At 38.9% G+C, this 19,613-nt stretch overlaps 1 protein-coding gene across 3 annotated transcripts in view; it reads right to left on the bottom strand.

Moving 5' to 3' along the window:
• The window catches only part of Il12rb2 (interleukin 12 receptor subunit beta 2), a 76,825-nt gene extending 57,868 nt beyond the window's left edge, over nt 1-18,957 (bottom strand). For all 3 annotated transcript variants that reach the window (XM_026408986.2, XM_026408992.2, XM_026409001.2), the window contains exons 1-6: nt 18,882-18,957; nt 16,950-17,237; nt 9,781-9,895; nt 8,595-8,773; nt 7,210-7,352; nt 5,067-5,220 (exon numbers count right to left, since the gene is read on the bottom strand). In XM_026408986.2, coding sequence (XP_026264771.2) covers nt 5,067-5,220; nt 7,210-7,352; nt 8,595-8,773; nt 9,781-9,895; nt 16,950-17,237; nt 18,882-18,957 — 955 coding nt within the window. The remainder of the gene's footprint in view (nt 1-5,066; nt 5,221-7,209; nt 7,353-8,594; nt 8,774-9,780; nt 9,896-16,949; nt 17,238-18,881) is intronic.
• Nucleotides 18,958-19,613: the final 656 nt, after the last annotated feature.

Below are 19,613 nucleotides of genomic sequence, written 5' to 3'. Positions count from 1 at the left end.
TGATACCCAATGCCACCTCACATCTCTTCCCTTTCATAGAACTTTCTGAAAAGAACTGCGAATTGTTGCTTCCTTCATTCCCTTACTTCACATTTGCTCTCACCCCATAATAGCTGAGATTCCTCCGCCATGCTATGGGCACAGCTCCTGGCTGGCCATGTTGCCAAATCTCACAGTAATGTCTTCTGTTATTTCATGGGGCTTAGCAGCAGCATTGGATATATTTGAGTATTTCCTCCATCTTTTTCCCCCTTCTTCAAGAAACACAACCTTTTAACATCCAGATTACAAGCCCAGGGAGTGTTTTCTTTTCTTTTCTTTTCTTTTCCCTCCCTCCCTCCCTCCCCCCATCTCTCGTTCTTTCTTTCAGATTTATCATGCAAAGACTTTATTTGGAGACGCTATTGTACGTGAGAAGATAGTGAGGAAATCAAGTGTCCTAGTTCACCCACATCATTTCTTCCATACTACAATCAATGAGGGCTTTGTGCTAGAGCACTGAAGGAGAAAAGTGAACTGCAGATTACATATAGTATATAAATTTATCAAGCTCATAAACAAGTGAAGGGCATATTTGTGGGAGCTATATGTGAGGAGGGCAAACACACAACCTGGGATACAGGTGCCATGTGCAAAAGAGACTTTCATGATGAGGAAGGTGATGGTTTACTGAGGTGGGAAAGACTGAAGCAGAAGCACTTCAGAAACATCTCACTTTGGAGGAAAAACGTAAGTCTTTATTGAAGCTACTTGTGGTTTGGGATATCACTGACATTTAAGTGAAGAGATAAAGAAATAGGTGGTTGGAACATGAGACTGAAGAGAATCAAGTATTTCATGGAGGAAATAGCTCCCTTTCCCTACTGCAATGAGCCTGTCGGATTTATGTTCTAGATGGAGTGCCTAAACCAGTTTTGGCTACTATGACAAAAATGCTACAAACTGACTGGCTTAAACAACAAATATCTATTTCTCACCGTTCTGGAGGGAGGAAGTCCAAGATCACAGTTCTATGAGCTCTGGTGTCTGGTGAGAGCCCTCTTCCTGCTGTATCCTCATATGGCAAACAGAGAGAGTGTGAGCTGTTGTTTCCTTTTCTTCTAAGGGCACTGTACCATTGATGAGGGCGCCACCCTCAAGATCTAACTACTTCCCAAGGGTCCCACATTCTAATACCATTACATCAGGGGTTAGGTCTTCCACATAGGAATTTTTTTGTGGGGAGATATAAACATTTAGTTCACAGTAGGGAGGAAAAAACACCAGATTCCCTTTGGATTTTGCATTTTATCTTGGTGTTACCTCCCCTGGGAATCTTTCCCTGGCCTTCCAAGATAAACTGTAATTGCTTCAGCCTAAAATTCTGACTGGTTGCCATTATGTCCTAGTACCTGGCATAGTTCCTGAGACATACATATTCTATTGACCATGCAGAAAAGCATATATTCTCTCCAGTGGTTTCTGTTTAGAGGGATTCATGAACAAACATTGCTTTCTATTGGGGTGGTCACCATCTGGTCAAAAAGCTGAGCAAAAGTGTTCACTCTTTCAGGATAGGTGCTAATCTGAGAGGAGACTCAAAGAACTGAAGAAAAGGGAGTAGGGATGTTTGCCTCCAGCAAAAAATTTTTGCACGTTAGTCCCTTCAGAAAGGTCAACAACCATTCATTCTTGTGCCCTTCAAGCATTAGGCAAAGAGACAAGTAGGATGCCAACCAGTTTGGTTATAGTTAGTTTAGGGGTTGACATGCTTATGGTCCATGGGCTAAATAAAGCCAAACTGATATCCATTTTTGTATAATAGCAAACTAATAATGTTTTTACACTTTTAAATGGTTGAAAAATACCAAAAGATGAATCTTTTTTATATATATTTTTAGTTGTAGATAACTTTATTTATTTTTCTCTGTGGTACTGAGGATCGAACCCAGTGCCTCACACATGCCAGGCAAGTGCTCTACCACTAAGCCACACCACCAACCCAAAAGGGATCATTTTTAGTGACAAAATTATGTAATATTTCAAATGCCAGTGTCCACAAATAAAATTTTATTGGAACCCAGCTGGGTCTCTTTGTTGACAGTGTCAATAATGGCTTGCACACTACAGCAGCAAAGTTTAGTAGTTGTGACAGAGACTATATGGCCCATGAAACTGAAAATATTTACTATCTAGATCTGCTTTGTTAATTGTCCTTAACAGAGTTGATTAATGCCAAACATGTAAATAAGACTTTAAAAAATGGAGAGTGAACAGAAAGAAACATACTGGCAAGATGTTCTAAAGAACATCTTATTCATCGTTGTGGAGACTTCTACTGGGTGTTCTGAATGATGAGGGATCACCTTCCCCAGCACCTAGCATATTCTCATGTTTGTCTGAACACCTCAAAGCCCAGATTCCAGAATGTTCTCCCTTGGAAGGGAAATACAGTTGTTCACTTCCCAGTATCAGGTCTGTCTTTGATGGGTATTGATTTGGGAATTGTTCTCTTAAACACAGGAAAGTGGTTTCTTTATTTCTACCCTTTACTTAATGGTCATTTCTCCCGGAAGGCCATTAGTCCTTGAATGCTTAATAACAAAAGAAAGGTCCATATGGAGTGAAGAACTCCCTCACCCTGCTGAAATGAAGTAAGGAGCTGCTCTGGTCACCAAGAGACAGTAGGTTCCTCTCCATTTGGGGAATTCAGGGTTGCAATCATTCACAGTTTTTGAGAGTACCTAAAAAAAGCTTACTAGTAATTTTTTTTTAATGCCAAGTTATATATGAGTACACATTTAAAGGGTTAAAAGGAAGAAGTGTTAAAAAAAATTTCACACCTTTTAGGTTTACATCAGTTGATGTTTCATAAAGAAACCGATATAGAAACTGTGGTAAGGGCCGAAAACCATGTGGCTTGGGGCAAGAACAGAGACCCTACGACAACCCCCAGAAAGATTGAACACAGAAAAGGGAGATTCAGATGTGGAAAGGAAGCCGAGGAGCTTGGTGAGCCTGTGTCTCAGAGCTCGGTTGCTCTATGAACGCCTGCAGTGACTTTGATAAGGGGCCACCTGGGTTCAGCTCACTGCCACTGGCAGCCTCACCACTGGGACCAGGTGCTGCTCCTGGACATGATAACGGTTTATGATTTAGGATATAAGAGTTATACCATCCTGCCTTGAAGTTTTAATTGAAGAGATAAATGCTTTCAAAAAATAAGAACAGAAAAATCTTTTCATAACTCTCCGATCAAGACCAACACCACAAGATTTCTTTTCAGAAAATGAGAGGTAATTAATTATCATTTGTTGGATGAATTAATTTAAAAATATCTTTAAACAGAAATGTACTTAGTATAAGAAGAAAAGAAGACTAAGATTATTCCACAAATTATATATTAGGTATAGTATTCTGTTAATAGGTCCCCTGTCAGACCTTGAATGCCATTGGAGCACCATTACTAAGTGTCATCAGTTACCAAAAAGCCATCAGGGGCTCGAAGAAAACTAGTGCAACATGATCACAAGTCTATTTTACATGTGCACATATCCACGAGTCTCACAAACAAACATTTAGGTTTTCTCACGTTAATATCATGAAAGAGAAAAGAGAGGCGCTAAGCAACTCAGTGGGACCCTGTCTCTAAATACAATACAAGGCTGGGGATGTGGCTTGGTGGTCGAGTGCCCCTGAGTTCAATCCCCGATATCACACCCCACCCCCCAAATCATGAAAGCTCCAGATAATAAGCAATGGACTATATACCAATAATTTTCCTCTGAGCCAAATTTACATAAATTAGGAAAAATTCTATACTATATCATTAATTGAATGATGCTTTTTCTTTTTTTTTTTTTTGTCACTGGAAATTGAGCCCAGGGGTGTTTTACCACTGATGTACATCCCCAACCCTTTTTATTTTTTATTCTGAGACAGGGTGGCATTAAGTTGCTGAGGCTTGGCCTTGAATCCTCCTGCTTCAGCTTCCCAAGTCACTGGGATTACAGGCATGTGCCACTGTGCCAGGTAATTGAGTACTTTCAAAAACTAATAATTAGATGATAATTTCTTGTATCTTCAAAGATTTGTAATATTATTAAATTTTTTTTTAATTTGTAGGTGGTCACAATACCTTTATTTTATTTATTTATTTTTATGTGGTGCTGAGGATCGAACTCAATGCATCCCATGTGCTAGGCAAGCACTCTACCACTGAGCCACAACCCCAGCTCCCAAACTTGTAATATTGACATAAAGTTTATGTAGGCAATTTTTTCTTCAAAAAGATGTTTGCTTACACTTCAAAAAAATTGCTTCTCCAATAATCACCCAAAAGAAAAGTCTAATAGACTGAAAAATACATTTGCTGTGTTTTTCCCAGCTGTGGGTGGTGTGGTGGTGCTTATCTGAGCACTAAAGATCAAAGGCTTGAAAAAGTGCTGCACTATATATTCGGAGGAGAAAGAATTGCTAGATGTTACATTTTACTTTAGAATATTATGTCTTCTGAGCCTACCTTCTTTCAAGCTTTTAGTATGGCTCGTAGGGGTCATTTCAATTTTCAGAGGATCAAAAAGATAAAATGTATCAAGGTTAACTATAAAGGAATGAGGTTAGTTACTGGGTACAGCTTTGTGGAATAAAACAGAGTTACTAAAATAGGAGGAGAAATAGATATAAGTCTAACCCAACATTACCGAGTCACAGACTTGTAGCCTATGGGACCAGTGGCAAAAAGACTTGCCTAATGTTAAAAATTTCCTAGCAATATAAACATCGATCTCTCTGGACACTTAAGCTAATGTCAAAATTGACTTTTTAAAAAATATTTTTTAGTTGTTGATAGATCTTTATTTTTATTTATTTATATGTGCTAAGAATCGATCGAACCCACTGCCTCACACATATCAGGTAAGTGTGCACCACTGAGCCCCAGCACAGCCCCAAAATTGACCTGTTAGTTAATGCAATCATACTTTCTGATTCAGTACAAGTGCCTCAGAGATTCTACTCCAAGGGAATCATCACGCCTCCTCTTCCCATGTTTTCCTCCTCTCCCTCCTTTTCCCTCCAACACATACCTTCTCCCTCAGGTGTGTGCGCTGTCTGTGGTTGGCTCCAATCACTCCAGCTTCCTTTAAAAAGATGTAGCTTGGAGGAAATCTGAAATTCATATTCTGTAAGTGGTTTCAGATCCAGCAAGTCATGACTTCCTCTGGCATTTGTGACATTAACCTTGAATCGGACAAGATTTTGCAAATTGAGAAATAATATCTGTATATTATGGTAATACTCATCTACAATCTGTAATAATCTAATCAGGGTAATAAGCATGTACATACTTTCAAACATTAATCATTTTTAGGTGTTGGGAATTCAGCAGTCTTCTTTTTGAGTCATGTGAAATATATCATAGATTTTTTTTTTAAGCAATAGTCATCCTACTGGGTTAGAGAAGAATCAGAAGAAATGATGCCCTTATTGAACTCCCCTTGCCCCTGGCCCTCCCCAGTGTCTAGTGACAGACACCACATATTCTTACTCATTTTTGGAAACGAGTAAGTTAATCTTGCTGAAGAACAGAATTTTGCAATGGTGGGACAAACAACAAATAAGTTTTTTTTTTTTTTTTTTGTGTGTGTGTGTGTGTGTGTTATGGTTTAGATATTAGATGTCTCCCAAAAGTTCATGTTTAGAGGAGAAATGATTATAAGAGCCTTAATCAAATTAACTGAGTGGTAATTGAATGCAGGTAAGGTGTGGTTGGAAGTGGTCCCTGGGGGTGTGGCCTTGGGGTATAAATTTTCTATCTGGAGAATAGTCACTCTCCTTGCTTTCTGATCATCATGTGAGCTGCTTCTCTCTGCCACACTCTTCAGCCATGTTGTTCTGCCTCACCTGGAGCTCCGAGGAATGGATTCTGCTGTGTGTGGCTTGAGACCTGTGAAACTGTGAGCCCCCAAATAAGCTTTTCCTCCTCTACAAATGGGCTGATCAGGTCTTTTACTTGCAGTGGTGAAAAAGCTGACTAAAACACAGGGATTGAGCCCAAGTGTGCTTAACCTCTGAACCACATCCCCAGCCCTTTTTGTGTTTTATTTTGAGACAGGGTCTTGTTAAGTAGCTTATGGCCTCACTAAATTGCTGAGTCTGGCTTTGAATTTACAATCCTCCTGCCTCAGTCCCCCGAGTATCTGGGATTACAGGTGTGTGACACTGTACCTGGCAAAATTTTTTAAAGTGATGGTTAATACTAAATTACATAAAGAATTTTAACATTAAAAAAGAAGCCAGGCCAGATGACCCTTTTTATGACTGCATTACTGAACATACATGACCTGAATCTTGAATAATAGTTTCCCATTTAAAAAACAAAAATGAAATCTCTGGGAACTAAGAACTTATCTATTCACATTCCCACGAAGATCCTGAAGTTAGCTAGAAAATGACTAACAATTCAAAACTTTCATTTTCAAAAAGCCCTGTAGAAGTTTCTACACTAGAGATCATTTTTTATTTGGGTAAAATTGGTATGTGATAAAATGTTTTAACACAGACACAGAACTGGCTTCAAAAAATTTTTAAATTATTTTATATCTTTTGGGTATCAGCTATATGTGAAACTGATCCACTGTTAGTATTATAAATCATTATCTTTTGCAAAAATTCTGGAAGAAACCATAATTCTATCCTTTTTATTGCAAAAAATGTAATGCCTAATATTATATCAAATTGTAGGCCTTCTCTTCATACTGGTTAGTTTCACATAAGCCTCTGTGGACATTGCCTAGTTATTCCTCTTTCTAATATGTTTTTTAAAAATGTTAAAAAGTAATATGGATTAGGGAATGAAAGAACAAAGAGAAATAAATTCCTTACTAAAAGTAAATTGCAGAAAATTAACATTGGTTTATAAATTCCTGTGGCTTAAAAAAAATTCATAACCATGACCCAGATGTTTATTAATAGAGATGCACATGACTTTCTGATAGATCACAGGTGTGTACTCTCAGGCTAAATATTCTTTTTTTGTTTTTTCCTTTGTGGTACTGGGGATTGAACCCGGGGCCTCTCATATGCTAAGCAAGTATTTTACCACTGAATAATACCTCACCCCCTAAATATTCTTAAACTCCATATTTTGCTGATATGATAAGACAAAGGTTTGTTCAGGGATACTAAGAACACTGTAATGTTTTCTCCCTTCCCCTTGAAGATCATTACCATATTCCAGGACTTGCTGTTACTGGGCCGATATCTGAGACGACTGAGTAGCACCCACCCCTCATCTCTCCATCGAAGGGTACATCTGCTCCCCAAAGCATTTGAACATTTGATTCTGATGTCCCATGGAGGAAGAGGCCTCACTAATAACCAGAACAAACAAAAAAGTGTGATTCAGGCTCCATGATCAGAAATTGCCTTATGTACTGACGCAAACTATAAAAAAATAAAGTTGATTTCTCCGAATTTAAACTTCATTTTTGGCAAGTAGTGCATGTATCAACTCCACTTAATCCAATGATTAAAGGAAAACCAATGTTCCAAACCTGAAAGATTCCGTGACTAAGAAGACAGGCGTAGCTAGTGGTGGTTACTTAAGGAGGAAGAATGCTGGTAGAAAAAATTATAGCAATGAGATGGAGGGAGAGAGGAAAGAACAGGGAGAGAGAGGGTAGCTTAGAGATGAATGGTCTTGAAGCCCGGTACAGTGGTGCACGCCTGTACTCCCAGTGACTTGGAAGACTGAAGCAGGAGAATCTCAAGTTCAAGGTCAGCCTTGGCAAATTAGTCAAGCTCTGTCTTAAAACAAACAAACAAACAAAAGAGATGAATGATTTGTGTAAAGTGATGGGAAGTGGGATGGGGAGAAGTATGAAGGAAAGTTCATGGTCAATGTCTGTGATCAGACTCATGGTTAGCAGCATTTATGCAAAGAGGTGCCGTGGGAACAGAGAAGAGTGAGGTGGAGATTTCAGACAGGCCAGAAGCCCAGTCCCACCTGGGATGGTTAGAACTTGGGATGCCTGAGAACTGCCTCTGATTGAACTGGGCCAATGATGTTTGCTCAGATACATGCTGGGACTGGCTTATGCCAGTAACCACACTGATGAGGAGAGTAGAAGCTAAGTATTCTCAGAACAAGATGCATCTATATTTTGATAAATCTTATTTGTAGTTTGCTCTCGTCCAGCCCGTCTACTTGTAGCCAATCCGAACAGTGGGAATAGCCATAGAGATAAAAAGAAACCTCTGCCTAGAAGGGCCTCCCCAGAGTTTCCTGAATGAGCTCCTGGGACCCTCTTTTCAGTTGATGGCATTACTGGCAATAGGTACTTTCATGGGGTTTGAAGTCAGGGACTCATTTCTCTAGTTAAGACAATAAAAAGATCCCATTTGGCATAGCCATCTCTACATGACCATAGGCATGTGGCCCTTACACTTGAATAAAGTAACTTCTATCTTTTACCTATGCTGGGTAAAGGTACTGCTGACCACTTCCCATCGACCTCTGTCAAAAGAGCTATCCACAGAAGATCTGAGTGATTTAAAAAAATGATTTCCATGTTCCAGTGAATCACACCTATAAAAAGTGAAATAAAACGTACCTATGTCCAGAAATGTGAATGTAGATGGAAATGAAGAAGAACTTCCAAGACTGTTGGTGGCAGTAACTGTGGCCATGAAACTGGATTCAGATAACTCGGGGGATAGCCTGATTCCAAGGTCCAAACAATTACAATTACTGCAGTGCTTCTTCCTTGTTAAATTTTTTGGTCCATTTAACCTATAAACAGAATAAAATTGTGTTTACCAAGATACTTTATGTGTTCTGTTCAAAAGATAAAAAGGTTCAAACATACAAAATTTTAGACCATCTTTTCAGGTCAGTCTTATTGTTAGGGTATACACTATAGGAATATTTATGTTCTATTCCCACATTTCTGTTTTCTCTCTTCATTGGTAGAACTTTTTTTTCCCCTTTCTGGATATTTATGTAGATGAGTGTATGTGTCTACACTGCCAGAATTCCCCAAACCCTAGCCATCATCTTGGCTCCCCCCAAGCAGTTACAACCATCATCCAAAGGATCTGTGGTCACCTCAGCATCGACTGCACAAAAGTGACAGCTCCCAGCAGAGCAGTGGACAGACCAGAGACCTGGCCCCACTGTCTTTCCTCATCTCCAACTCACTCAGGCACAGTGCAGACCAAATGGGTCTTGGAAAGGAATATGGAACCTACTCCAAAAAATGGAATCTCCCCAGGCTCTCTTCTCTTGTGAACTCTCTCACATCAGTCAATTCTGCTTTAAAAAGAAATCCCTCTAAGATAATGAGAAGCTACCATAAGGAAGTGTCTATTTATACATCATGGCCCTAAGAGTCTGTGACTCCAAAGGAGAAGAAAGGTATTTTATAGTCAGTCTAACCATATTTGAGCAGGAAGTACACCCCTAACTTGGCCTTGGGTTCCCTAACAAAACCTCTGAGTTAGAATTCAGACCCAAGATGTTAGGTTGCAAACAAGAGGTTTGCAACAATTTTAATTGATGAATGATAGAATTTTATTCTTGAGCATTTAATTGTCTTGAGGTATCTGTTGCTGCTTCTCCTGGCAATATCATAAAACTGGTGATGTTGCTAAATGTCATCTAAGAGAGGACCTACAAAACCACTGCAAGAGCAGACATGAGCTGGAGATGTAGCTCAGTGGTAGAGCATCACCCCCATGCAGGTGGCAAAAACAAACAAACAACAAACAAACAGCAACAAAAACCACAATCTCACTCACTGTAAAGTGAACTTAGTATATATGTAAGTCTCTTGTCCTTTCTCCCAGGTACAGGCCACAGTCCCATGTTCTCCCTTCTGTGTACAAGTTAAGTTTTGAGGCCGCTCTGGAGCAACTTAAAAAAAAAAAAGAAAAGAAAGAGTTAAGACATCATATTTGAAATATCAATCACATTGCTATTATTTGCCAACAAGATGATAATATCTCCCCCAAGTCTCACAAATCCAGATAAAGCCAGTTTCTGTCAAGTTCAAATCTACCCCATTTAAATATTACCATCCTCATTTTATAAAAGAGGAAACTAAGACTTAGTTGGACTATCTGGCTCAAGTCAGCAAAATTATGAAATGGGGGCTGGGGATATGGCTCAAGCGGTAGTGTGCTCGCCTGGCAAGCGTGGGGCGCTGAGTTCCATCCTCAGCACCACATAAAGATGTTGTGTCCTCCGAAAACTAAAAAATAAATACTAAAAAGTGTGTTCTCTCTCTCTCTCTCTTTCTCTTAAAAAAAAAAATTATGAAATGGCAGGATCAGGGCTCTAGCCCAGTGGTGGCGGACATGTCCAAGCCTTTTATCCCAGGTTCCATCATTTTGCTTAACAGGTGAACATCCACTTCCAGCTGTACTTCTCCTGGTGATGATAAGCTAACATTACTAGAGTGGGGCCGATTCAATATTAGAAACCTATGAAAATTAGGACTATCTTTCTCCACTAACATGAAACTGGTTGCAAAGACCTCTACCCACTTGCACTAGTCATGAGCTATGCTACCTGTATCTAATTTCTGCACTACATTGCTTGAAGCACTTTATGTACATTTACAAATTAATTCTTTTTTTTTAAGAGAGAGTGAGGGGGAGAGAGAGAATTTTAATATTTATTTCTTATTTATTTATTTATTTATTTGTTATTGGCGGACACAACATCTTTGTTGGTATGTGGTGCTGAGGATCGAACCCGGGCCGCACGCATGCCAGGCGAGCGAGCTACCACTTAAGCCACATCCCCAGCCCCCAAATTAATTATTTATGTACATAAAAGGTTCTCTCTGAGGACCTTCCACGGGCCAGGCACAGTGTTAGCTTCGAAAATACAAAAGTGTATAAGACAAGCATGGTTCCTTCTACTGCAAGGAAGGTATTTTTAAATGAAATCATTTTCTAGTCAAAGATAGGACTCAAAATTGGAGCTTCTCAGACTCAATGGAGGTAAGAGAAAACACTTTACCCCATCATCCCATTCTTCCCTAATTACTGAGACCCACATGTAGATAGATGCTCTTTTGGGAGAGATAAAAGAAGCATACTATGGAAGCCCTAGATAGTGCCTGCCTCTCCAAAAGATGTGATTGATGAAATAAACATCATTTTTGTCCCTAGCACCCAAAGACATGGCACAGTAATGTCCATTGTGTGACCTTGGACAAGTTACCATCTCAGAGCTTCAGTTTTGTTTTAAAGGGGCATATAGCTTTATTTACTAAAATAAAAAACTCTTTTCCTAAAATAACAGACTTTTTATTATATATATGCATATGGATTTTATATATATACATATACGCATTCAGTGTATATAAAAACGTATGCTTGTATAAAAAATATAATATATATGTTTATGCTTATGTGTATATCTAGACACATAAATGTAAATATTATGTATACAGATATGTGTATATACTACATAAATATATATTCATGGGCTGGGGATGTGGCTCAAGCGGTAGCGTGCTCGTCTGGCATGCGTGCGGCCTGGGGTTCGATCCTCAGCACCACAAACAAACGAAAATGTTGTGTCCGCCGAAAACTAAAAATAAATATTAAGAAAATTCTCTCTCTCTCTCTCTCTCAAAAAAAATTATAATAAATAAATAAATATGTATATATTCATGAATATACATGAATATACAGTATGTGTTTATATATACAATGTACACATACATCTATACACATTACTCATGTCTGAGCCATTTGGAATACTATTAACTTTTTGCCTTGGAATTAGTAATTCATTATCTTGTTTTTCTATTTGTTTCCTTATTAATACAACTCTCGGCCAGTTATCTGAATCACTTCAAATATTCAGATGCATTGGAACTTCTATGCCTTCTTCTTTCTTGACCTATTTACTTGTGTTGGTGGGGTGTATCCTCCGACAGTTTTCTACAAAAGGGTGTGTGGAAGGAAATAGTTTGAGCATGGTTTAAAATGTCTTCATTCTGCCTTCAGGTAGACTGCTGCTTTGGCCTGATGGAGGATTCTAAGTTGAAAGGAAATTATCACTCAGTACTCTGATGGCAGGGCTTTATTTTCTTCCATGTTCCAGTTTGCTGCTGTTCTCTGTGGCCTTGAGTCATTTCTGATATTGCATAGAGTCTATTTTTCCTCTTTGGAAAGTATAGAGTCTTCTTTTTGGCTCTATTATGCTGGATTTTCACAAGGATGCACTTACTGGGGACCTATTTTCATACATCCTTCTTGATTGATTCTCAAAGGGTTCATACATTCTGGGAACTCTTCTCTTTCAGTTTGGGAAACTTTCCTGCACTATTTTTCTGATGATTCCTTCCTCTCTTTCTCTTTTGGAAAGTAAAGTCTATAATTTTTGTAAGTTACGTTTTCTTATTTTGTATTTTATCTCTTGATCTTTTTGTTCTACTATCTAGGAAGAGACAACCTCAAAGGGTTTCCTTGCTGCTTATCTTTTTTTTTTTTTTAATTTTAGGGGAACGTTTTCTGTATATTTCCTTCTTATAGCATCCTGTCTTTGTTTTGTACACAATATTCTCTCTTAATTTGCTAGGGATATTAAGGATAGTTTTTACCACTTCTGATTACATGCTATCTCTTCCTCTTTTTTATGCTGTGTTCCATAAGTTTGTTTTGGTTTCTGTCCTTGTTAAATGTCTTCCTCCGATCCTGGTATTTTTGCCCATATACATGAGTGGGACACTGCACTGTAGATTGCAGCTCTGTGTTCAGAGGGGGAATTTGATGACTCTGGGTTTCACTCCATCTGGATTTAGGGGAAGAAACCTTGTTGTCAATGTTTTCAGGCATTTTCTCTTGGCTTGGTCAGATTTCCTAGGAAAAAAGATTTTTAAAACTGTCTGAAGGAGGGTTCAGGCTTGAAGAAAGCTGTATGCCAATATGCCTTTCATTGCTGTGCTTTTCAGGCTGAGTCTTCTCATCCAGCAGCCCCCCCCCCCCCCAGCCTCCAGGCTCCAGTGCTGCAAGCAGCACCTATCTGGCTGCATGAAGCTGGGAAGGACTCTGGTACCCAAAGCACTTTTCAAATAGATTTACAGTCAAATCTTCTATTTTTAACCCTACTTTTACTTTCCCTTCCAAAAGTACATGGTGTCAATTTCTGAGTCTTTCCCCGAAAATGGTGTCTGCCTTATATTAGGTTACAAATTTTCTCCTGGTTACCTGTAGGCTAATTGTTATCATTGTTCCATCTCCTTTCCAACTTCAAAATTTTAGTTTTGGTGTGTCTCCCCTCCCATCCTTTTTGACCTTGAGGAGATGTGCTATTGGAAAACTTAATAGCATTTTGGCTTTATTTCAGGGGAAGAGAAAGCAAATACTTGTGTCCAGTTGCCATTTTTGCCCTTAAAGACCTCGAGTCTTTTGGTGAGCCAGTAAGATAAAGAACGTGGCACTTTACATAATAAATAATCAACTCCTACCCTTCCTATAAAAGAGGAAACTCATCTTAAAGACAATGACTTTCACCCATAGAGTAAGTCAACATTTCCAATGTGAGTTCAGTGGATTATGTAATCAGAAATGTCCCTTAGCCCAGGACTGTCTTTCCAGGGGAAACTGGACAAAATTCTCCTTGATATAAATATATAATAACTGATGCCAAGGAAAAAGCAGTCATCAAAGTCTCTGAACTCCCATGAACTTACAGTAGAACTCACCATAGAAGAAGATGTCATGAAGATTAGGGTAATTATTATTTTTTAAAACCCTACTTAATATGGGAAACAAAGTTTTAGAAAAACAGCTTTCAGAAATATCAACAGACAAAGCAAGAACCCATGGTCTTTTATTTATTATCTTCATTTTCTAAGTTCAATCTTCTGAGGTTAAGCTTGTGCACTGATTGCTTAGTTTCTACACAATTTGAATGAATTCTGGGCAGTAGAGAAGCCAAAGCATGAGAAAGAACTGGGAAGAAAATGCTTAAAGACGGTTTGCCTATTCCTAGTTCTGAAAAACCTGATGATAGACCCCTGAGGATATGCAACATACAATGGCCTACCCCTTACCTCAAAAAGAAAATAGGCTGCTTACTCCCTCACCAGATAGCATGAGCTGACTATATTGAGTGAAACCAAAATTCATTGTGTCTTTTCTTGGAATGACTTGCATACCCAGAGTAAGGTGTCACTTCCAGTCAATCCTTCTTCTCAAAAGTGCTAAACTTGCCCAAAGAGCAGCCATTTGATTGTGTGGTTTACACTTGAGCATTGCACAAGCAACATTCGGCAGCACCACCAAACTTAACTGAACCATGAGAGATACTCTTCACCACCTCCCTAGACCTTCTGATGCTGCAAACTGTCACATACATATGTTCCCATACACTGGCTGGAAAAGTAAAACATGAAAAAGGTTTGCAGCACTCTAATCTATGAGAGCACAGCTATGAAGTGGAATGAAATTGCTAAGTACATCCGAAAGGTACTATCAGAGCTGTTGTAGGTCTACAAAAAAGAAGAAAATGCCAGTACTACTGTAGACATCTGGAATTGATATTGCAGGGCTGAGAACATCTAATGCAAATATGCAACACTATCTGGTAAGATGATGAGTTATTTGCCTGACAGATTCTCTGAGGGAAGGGAGGTAAGAAACAATGTTTTTTTCTTTTCCTTTTATTTTTTTTTTTTCCCTCCAGTGTTGGTGATTGAACCCAGGGCCTTATGCCTGCTAGAGAAGGGCTCTATCACTGAGTGACACCTTAATCCTCCAATGGTGGTTTTTGTTTTGTTTTTTTTTTTTTGTTGGTATGGAGGTTTGAACCCAAGGGTGCTTAACCACTGGGCCACATCCCCAGCCCTTTTTAATATTTTACTAGAGACAAGATCTCACTGAGTTGCTTAAGGCCTTGCTAAGTTGCTGAGGCTGACTTTGAACTGTCGATCCTCCTGCCTCAGCCTCCCAAGTTGTTGAGATTACAGGCGTGCACCACCACGCCTAGTTCCAAGGGTGTTTTTTGAGAAAAGATATAATTTCATCTATGGTCAATGCACAGCTACCCAGCATGATGCATGCATGAAGAAGAAGAGTGCAACTGGATGGAACTGTGACCCTAGTGCAAGTCACTTAAGTGCCTTTATGTGCCTGGCATTGGAGTAAGCACTTTGCATATAAGGGTCATACAATCACTGCAACCATCCTACAAAGTAGGCATTATTATCTTTATAACACAGATAGAGGAACTGAGACTCATGGAATTTAAGTTGTGTAGGGGTGCATGGTTCATAGTAGGGCTGGGATTCAAAGCCCACAGACGGACCTTCTACTGCAGGACTGTCAATGGTGAGAACACATGGTCAATACATACATGTTTTGAACAGGTGGTCCCGAACTGGAAGAGAAGTACTGAACTTAGTTTATGCCTCCTCTCCACCAGAGATCTGCCTGGCCACTTGCTTGCTCATCTGCTCAGTGCTTCTGATGGCTCTCCAGGAAATTGCCTGGCAGCAATCATATCCTCATAGGTCACAGAGAAGAGGTTTCCACCTTTATGGGAAACCTCACTGAGCTCTGTATCACTGCCTTTATGACATGGGCCGTGTCCCTCAAGCTGGGTCATCCTGCCTGCTACAGCAATTCCTAGTCTCATGCCTCTCACCTGCTACTCCAGAGCTTCCCTGAAATCCCTGAGGCACAAGTGCCCTGGAATCATTCAAAGTCCATGCATACTCACTAGCTTTCCCCACTGGACCTGAGTAGCTGCAAACTGCAGCTAAGTGTTTGCTGGCTCACCCTGTGCCTGTAACTCATGCAGCAGATGCCAGCTGTCACATCTCAGTTCTTTCCTCTCAGCAGCTTCCTGGAGGAAAGCAATGAGAGCCAGAAGTGCAGGGGAATTGATGTCCTAATGAGGTAAACTTAGACCAATTGGAGACAGTTAATTTCTTCTTTCTTTCCCTTGTCACTGTATTTCCATATGCACTTTCTGGTGATGTCCCTAAGTGACCACAACCAGATGTATTTTCTGTTGAAGCTATGGCCAGTTCAGGAATATCACTACCTTGTGCCCTTATGCACCACTGCACAATGATATTTTGATTAATGGTGGGCCACATATATGATAGTGATCCATGAGATTGTATTGCCTAATGATGTTGTTTGTACCTATCTTACTCTATGTGACTATATGTTGGCTTAATGATGAAATCAACAAATGACCGATTTCTCAGAATTATCCCCATTGTTAAGTGACACATAAATAGTATTTGCTTTTACTCATTTTCTGGCTCTGTTCCTCATTCTTGCCTACCTGAGACTGTACAACTCCCCTTCCCCTTTGAAGTGTTAGCGTGTCAGATTTGCTTCAGGCAATTTTCTAGAGATTCCAGTAAAAGGTTGTAAGTATGATCATGGTTTTCTTTTAACCTCTGATAAGTACAAAGACCAGTGTCAGGGGTGAGCATGGATGGAAGGACCACGTTTTAGGTACTAAATGAAGAGGGAAGAGGTGCTACGCCATGTGTCATCCACCTGAGTTGCTAAGGTGAACCAGATACATCTTTCCTGTATTTTGGAGGTTGCAGCTTTGAGCAAATGTTCATAAGTCAAGAAGGCACCAAGACCCAACTGCAGAAATCCATTTTCCTACCATTAGAGTCCAAGGACTATAGGTAAATAAATGGTCTTAATGGTCAGACACAGAGGAGAGAAAGAGGGAGAGGTGGGTAGGAAGGGAAAGTAAGAAAGAAGGAGGAGGAAAAGAGAGAGAAGGAGCGTCTTATCAAATAAGACCCCTGAATCTACTGATTTCTAGACTTCTCACATCAAGATGTTTACATTGGCATCAAGATAAAATATTTCAGAGAAGAAAGAATTCTGTCCCGTGTTGGGATTCTGCTTAACACATGACATACACCAAAAGATCACCTATTTTTAGGAACTCAGAAAGGAATGCTCACCACCAACAAGGATCTCTGCCCCACATACTGGAGTCTCATAACTTCTCCCACAGGCAAGTCTGCAGCGAAACAAGGTTGAACCAAGGGAAAGATCTGAGACTTGAATACTGATGGAGCGACCGGGGTAGTGACCAATCTTTTTGTCTATCTTGTAGAGGACCAATGTGTTCAATCTGGAAGAGGGTAAACAATCTTGTTTGGGTTTCAAGGAACATGAAATATTGACAGTTGATCCATGTGAAATTATATCAGAGGGCTTCACAGTAACATCTCCTTTCGTGCACACATCTGCAATAAGATACAAAAGCAATACTTGATTGACTATAACAGGCCCATTTCAAAATGGAGGGTTGTTGCAATCCCAAAAGCAGGATAAAATTAAACCTAACAGATTACAGGAATATAAATAAACTATATCACTCTAGCAGTATTGGTGATGCACAAGAGAGCAGAAAGCAACCATATTAAAGTCTAACTGTATTTAAATTAAAACATTCATCCTCAAAACAGTAATACTATAATCAAAACTACAAATAGGAGAATGGTGAGAAAGTAGAATTGGAAGAACATTCAGGAACACAGTTCCAGGAAAACCCAGCATCTCGTGCATGTAAAAATTTCAGATTACTAAAGAAGGCTTCCCAGAATAAATTGCATTTGTTTTCATCACTATTTGTGATTTATAATGCTTACTTCAATACTCATACTGAGAGAGAGAAAAAAGACAGGTTTAAAAGACTATTGCAAACTTTAGGGTCATATTTAGGAATAATTCTTCTCTTGCTATATTTGTGGTATAAAATATGTGTAATCTGCAACATTATTTTATAACAAAGAGAAAACATTCAAAGGCTCTGGTGTGTTAGGAGTTGGCATCAAAGATGGAAAGTGAGTGTTACCATGCTATATTTTGATATTTCTTCAAGATGTAAGACCCTGGAGTGGATGAACTTTTACCTAAAATAGCTAATATAAACTTCATGAATGTATTCCTCTTCTTAACAGAGTTCTCTATTCTGTTTACTACATTCCAGATGCCACATTAAATGCTTATTAAAACATGGAGGTTATTTGCTTTCCTCAAGAGGCTTATCATTGACAAGGTTCAATTTAAAAACCTCAGAAACAAAGATTCACTCTGAATTTTCAGGGATGATATAAAGCCTCCATTGAAAATTGTCTTTTTTTTTTTTTTTTAAGTAATTGTAAGAATGCTTGGGTCAACTACCATAAATAGGAACTGGTAAAGAACTTTTTTTAAAAAATAGTTTTAATTGTAGATGGACACAATACGTTTATTTTGTTTATTTAGTTTTTCATGTGGTGCTGGGAATCGAATCCAGTGCCTCATGCATGCTAGGCAAGTGCTCTACCACTGAGCCACAACCCCAGCAAGAACTTATTTAAATCAAGTAAAGAAAATACTGAAAATTCTTTTTATTTTTATTTGCAAAGCTAAAATAGAGTCTCTCTTTTTCTTAAATCTTATTTGTATGTTTGGTCTTGGTTTCTTTGATCTTCTTTGATTCTAATATGCCAGAAAGCTGAAAATAAACTCTTATTAAAAAAGCAGAGAAAATGTCAGCCATTTTTTTCAGCATAACTAATTTATCCATAAATCCCCTCTGTTAAAATATACTGTAAAGTAAATCATAAATTTACGAAGACCAGTTGGGTTTTCTAGCCAGGTTACCTAACTACTTTTTAAAAAGAAAATGATATGATTGGACTCTTCCATTCATCATTGGAATAAATCGAATAAAATATATACTGCTTATATATAACACAGAATCAGACTTATCCATTTAAATGACAAAAGATTGACTTATAAAAGACCGTTACCAGTACATTTACAATAAACCCGCAGGTCATCTGTGACTGAGAATTTAAAACACAAATCTTTCCAAATAGAAACTTCTAGACATATCTTACCAACGTGTGCTTTAATCAACAGCCACATGGTTAAAAAAACAAGTTCCAAAGAGCATCCTCCAAGAGTACGTGCCATCAACAGTCGACTCTGCAATTCAATCCTGTGCTTTTCCTTGTAAAAGAAGACAAATTCATTCATGTCAAATACATTCAGAAAATACCACAACCAAAATCATCAAATTTGAAAAAATCAAAAAAATCAAAAAAATCAAAATTCAGAATAACTTAAAGCATCACTTCATTTATCAGCATTTTGTTAAGATTTTGCTTGCCGGGGCTGACGCTGTCGCTCTGTGACAGAGCACTGGCCTAGCATGTGGGAGGCACTGGGTTCAATCCCTAGCACCACAGAAAAATAAACAAATAAAATAAAGGCATGCTATCCGTCTGCAACTATAAAAAAAAATTAAAAAGGATTTTGCGTGCTATTTTAAAAAATGAAGTCTACCTTCAAAATTAGTAAACTGAAAATCTCAACCACTTAACAACCTCATCTTAGGGAAGCTTCTTGGGGTCAGCAAGGGTTGGAGAAGGAGCTTGCCACCTTAGTGGGCTCCACCTGTTATAACAGGAGACCGAAGACTGGCTCCTTTCACACAACAGAGATTTATTGTTCTTGGTTCTAGAGGCTGAAAAGTCCAAGATAGAGGTGCCAGAAGATTCACTGTCTGCTGAGGACACACTTTTCAGTTTAGAGATGGTGCTTTCCAGTTGTGTCCTCACAAGGTAAAA

This window comes from Urocitellus parryii, chromosome 11, assembly GCF_045843805.1.
Source record: "Urocitellus parryii isolate mUroPar1 chromosome 11, mUroPar1.hap1, whole genome shotgun sequence".
Lineage (NCBI taxonomy): Eukaryota > Metazoa > Chordata > Mammalia > Rodentia > Sciuridae > Urocitellus > Urocitellus parryii.
Note: the sequence above shows the minus strand (reverse complement) of the source record. Positions and strands in the feature narration are given on the sequence as shown.